The sequence below is a fragment of the Ictalurus punctatus genome, chromosome 3 (assembly GCF_001660625.3).
Source record: "Ictalurus punctatus breed USDA103 chromosome 3, Coco_2.0, whole genome shotgun sequence".
Taxonomy (NCBI): domain Eukaryota; kingdom Metazoa; phylum Chordata; class Actinopteri; order Siluriformes; family Ictaluridae; genus Ictalurus; species Ictalurus punctatus.
The window spans coordinates 6809155-6813853 of NC_030418.2; the positions used below are offsets into that span (position 1 = coordinate 6809155).

Here is a 4699-nt window from a genome sequence, read left to right on the forward strand (position 1 = left end):
CTGAAGAAGGCTGTGCAAAGGAGATGCCCTTACAATTTGATGGAACTAGAATTTTTTTTTTTTACAAGAAATAGTGGGAAAAGTCAAGATGTGCCATATTTTATAGTACGTATAATATATATATATATATATATATATATATATATATATATATATATATATATATATATATATATATATATATATATATGATTGTTCTTCACTTAATTTTTATGTCATAAATTCACACTGAGGGAGAAAAACATTTCTGACATGATTTATTTTGGTTTATTTTTTTTTTTACATCGCAAAAACCTGCCATTGTTAACAGGGGTGTGTAGATGTTTTTTATCCATTGTACCTTTCATTACAAATGTAAACAATTCAGGTAACAACAGTCAAAGCAACAGATGTCCTACGAGAATTATCAGTTGTTTCCTGAGTGGAGTGGAACCTGTACATGACGTGTGTTTAATATAAACTGATCAAGTTGAACATGCCTAGTGACTAATTCTGTTTGATTTCATTGAGGAGTAGTATTGTGCATCTGGTTGTATTCCAAATTAATTGTCATGGCATTCAGAAATACATAAATACTGGGTTCTGGATCCTCTGGTGTGATGGACCTGAAAAATGACCTAAAACAAGAGAGCAGTGCAGGATCGTATGCAGCATGTTTCAATCTCCCTGCTACAACACAAGTAGTCCAATATAATTTATTGCACCAATTTTCAAATTATACCAAGGCGAAGTTGATATATAATCGTTACGGTAAGTTGTTTTCTTCTTTCTTCTACAGCTGAGTTTATGGAATTGTTTTTTTTTTCTCTCAACAATAATGTAGCAGATTAATCAAGATCGGGTTTTCCCTGTTCTGAAAAAAGTTGAAAACAAATGAAATAATTGTGAAATTAATTGTGCCAATTAAAAAACTCCAAGAAAGCACCTCCCTGCTTCCCTTATTTATACAGTACATACTATACAGCCTGAGTTACTTATTCTTGGTTATTAAATTTCCAACCCTCTGTATGAAACGTCCTAATTTATTTTCATGTCCATGTGTATGTTGAGCTATATGGTTGCTCGGATCAGTATTTGTATTTCCTCTTGTTTGGACAGAGCTTCTGTGACTCTCTGCTTTATTTATGGACACATTGGTGCCCTGTCCTGAAGAGGTATGTTTAGTGTCAAAGGAACAAAGGGGCTCAAAACGGCTGTACACCCTATTGACTCCAACTTGCTCTCGCTGCCACTGACTGGTGGTGCCCTGTACCATATTTCTTTTATTGTCGTGACTGTTGTAATACAGCCGATCTGGTGCTCTCACAGACCCATCGCCATGGAACTCCTCTGTATTAAAACGAGGAGCAGATGATTCTCCAGTCAAGACAGCAGCAGGATATTCATTTCCAGGGATCCTCCCATTTGTCCTTTTCAATATGCTGCTGTCAGTGGATTTCATAGAATTGGCTGTGGAGCTCTTTTGTTTGTCATCCTGCTGTGCATTTTGTTCATTGTCATCAGAAATAATGGTGTCAGAACTGCTACCTATTTTAAGACTTGAGACATGCTTTCTTTTTGGTGAGCTGTCCCGCTTCTCTGGAATGTTTAGGAGTGATTTGATTTTCTTGGTACTCTTTTTAAAGAACCTTGGCGATGATATTGCATTGGATTTTTTCTGGTTGTCATCCTCCACTTCTAGAGCTGTTGCTGACATGGTTCTTGAGGGAGGTTCTTGCCAAATAGCACATTGCACGTTGTTGCGTTCAGCCTTTTTGAAGTCTGAATGTGAGATGGATCTCTGGTCCTCTTTGAGGTTTTGGGGATATCCTCCACTTTTTGAATTCTCAACTACCGGATCCTTCTCCGTTTGATTTCTCAACAGATGTCCATACATATGGCTGGAAGTCTCTTTGTTACTATTATATGTGTTATGCCTAGGGTCTGCTACACTGTGCCTTTTGTACAAGTTGTCTTGTGGGAGCACAGGCTCCTTAACCTGAAATCGACTTTTAGCTCTGCCGAGACTGTTATATATTACATCTCTTCTTGAGCCAAAGCCTAAGTTGTTTCCTGAGTGGTCTGGGACCTGTATACTTCGTCTTTTTAACATAAAGTCATCAGGTTGGATTCGATTGTCCATTAAATCTGTTTGATTCCATTGTGTTGAGGAATAGTATGGTACACCTGGCTGTATTCCCAATTGATCCTCATGGCGTACAGCTGATAAGGGATCGTTTGTGTAACTGTTGGGTTCTGAATCCTCTGGGATGATGGACCTAAAGACCAGTGAGGACCTAAGACGAGAGGGCATTGCAGGAACAGGTTTGTTCTCCATCTCATATTGGTCAAGATAATCATATGGTTCTGCAATGTGTGCATCATTGTTATTGAGGTAAGATTCTATCCTCCATGTGCGCAGAAAAGATTTGGAGGTATTTGCCAAACTTGGCAAGTTATGCTGTGCTGAGAGAACCTGTTTATCATGACCATGGTAGGACTGGCGCATGTTAGCATTCCTGTTCAGGAAGTTTAATCTGGAGCTTTCATAGGGGTTCTCCATAACAGCAGGGTAGTTCCTCCCATAAGACCTGATGTCTTCTGCTACATTCCAGTTACTGGTGCCATACCTGGGGTGCTGATTGATGTGTGAGGGTTCCCGTCGTTCCCCTGCATAGCTGTGCCGCTTGTTGTACTCCAACGCATTTTGAAGAAATCTACTATGGTGAGGTATAGGAAGATTTTCCTCTGTGCTCCTAAAGCCTGATTGTCTTTCACAGGTTTGTCGATACACAGAGTCAAGTGTATGCCTCAAATGATCCTTCCTTTCAAAGGGTCTGATGGAATGACCAAAGTAATTCTCAGTTGTGCCATTCATCCTTCGGTCTGTCAAGACATCCTGAGACTGGAACTCAACTGGAATATTGGAGCGGGCATAAAGAGTCCGGAACTCCTCGTCGTAAGACTCCACTAACCCACCAGTTATGACTTGAACCATACTCAGGTGGATCTTTTCACAGGACCACATGAGACTGTGAACGACAGAGTAAGAATGTAATTTACATTTACTTTACATTTAATACAAACTGAATGAAACCTAAATACTGTATATATTGAATGAGAACCTGAAAATACTGAATAAAATTTGAATAAATGGTATGACAACATGAGAAATGTGAATGCAGCCTGATCATAAAAAATGCCAAGCTGATATCATTTTGGAATGTACATATATCTAGTTTAATGATCTAGTTTTATGCACATATTACCCTATATAATTACAAATTAATATACCGGAAAATGAATGTAGGAAATACAAGAAGCGTGTACTATTGCACTCTGTTCATAATTTTTTATTTCCCTTCTAAATCACTGCATGTTGATCAGTCAATATATATTCTTGACTTCACGTTCCTGCTAGTTGCCATAGCTTCCATGTAGTGCCTAGCGATTACAATGACCACCTCTGTGTGATCTTCATTTCCGTGCAAATTCATGCAATTATTTAGCTAGATGTAGTAAACCAGTTTTAGCACTTGTGTATGCACTCACATGTTATTCTAACTAATATTCTGATAACATTTACAATTTGCTACAGACTGTTGCTATTCAAACTAAAGTGTTACAGAGAACATTAAATGGAAATGATAACGCAGTCTTCATTTATGGGTGAAAGTGTTTTCCTCACTTACATATGCAAGGTGACAGTCAAAAATGCATAGACATGGGTATTAAGTACAACACAACCAGGGATATGAGCTAAAAACATTTTTAAAATGATTTTCAGGTTAACAACACATAAGACACATATTCCAGGAGGTGGTGGAAGTAATTTTATATATTCAGATATTACACATTTAGTCTCAATCCAATAACCATGTTTTTTTGAACGGATGACACTCTTTAGTAACTTACCTGTATGATCCAAAAAACACTTTTTGGCAATCAACTAGGAGAAATTTCTGTCCCATTCCTCCATGAAATTTGGCTCCTGATTTGCAAACGTACTCCTGGCCTTGCACCGTGCGCACCCTCATGTACTGCAAACAAGGCAAAAGTAAGTGTTCTCTACAGAAAGAATAAATTATATTGGTCCACTTACACTCACTGGCCACTTTATTTGTAATGTGGCCGTGCAACGCATAAAACCATGAAGATACAGGTCAAGAGCATCAGTTAATGTTCACATCAAACATCAGAATAGGGGAAAAAATGTGATCTCAGCGAATTTCAGCTTGGCATGGTAGTTAGTGCCAGCTGGGCTGATTTGAGTATGTATGTATTTACTTGTATTTCCTCATTTGTTTTGGATAAAAGCATCTGCTAAATGAATAAATGTAAACGTAAAGGTATGTCAGAACTGCTGATTTTCTGGGATGTCAGTCTCTAGAGTTTCCACAGAGTGGTGTAAAAAACAAAAAACATCCAATGACCGGCAGTTCTGTGGGCAGAAATGCCTTGTTGAACAGAGGACAACGTCCAGACTGCTCTGAGCTGGCAGCAAGGGTATACTAATACAAATAACAACTCTTTACAACCATAGTGAGGAGAAAAGCATCTCAGAATACACAACATGTTGAACCTTGAGACAGCTCGGCTACGCTACCAGAAGACCAGTTGAGGATTGATTGGCTGACTGAATAATTGCAGGAATGTGCAGGTGTTTCTAATAACATAATGAGTGTTTATTGAGGTCATGAAGAACCTTATAATGACCATA

The 4699-nt window shown here is 38.3% G+C and overlaps 1 protein-coding gene across 1 annotated transcript in view; it reads right to left on the reverse strand.

Annotated features, from left to right (window-relative positions):
* Nucleotides 1-240: 240 nt before the first annotated feature.
* fam83b (family with sequence similarity 83 member B) overlaps nt 241-4699 on the reverse strand; it is a 13577-nt gene continuing 9118 nt past the window's right edge. The window contains exons 4-5 of the mRNA XM_017464562.3: nt 3895-4019; nt 241-3011 (exon numbers count right to left, since the gene is read on the reverse strand). Coding sequence (XP_017320051.1) covers nt 971-3011; nt 3895-4019 — 2166 coding nt within the window. The 3' untranslated portion in view covers nt 241-970. The remainder of the gene's footprint in view (nt 3012-3894; nt 4020-4699) is intronic.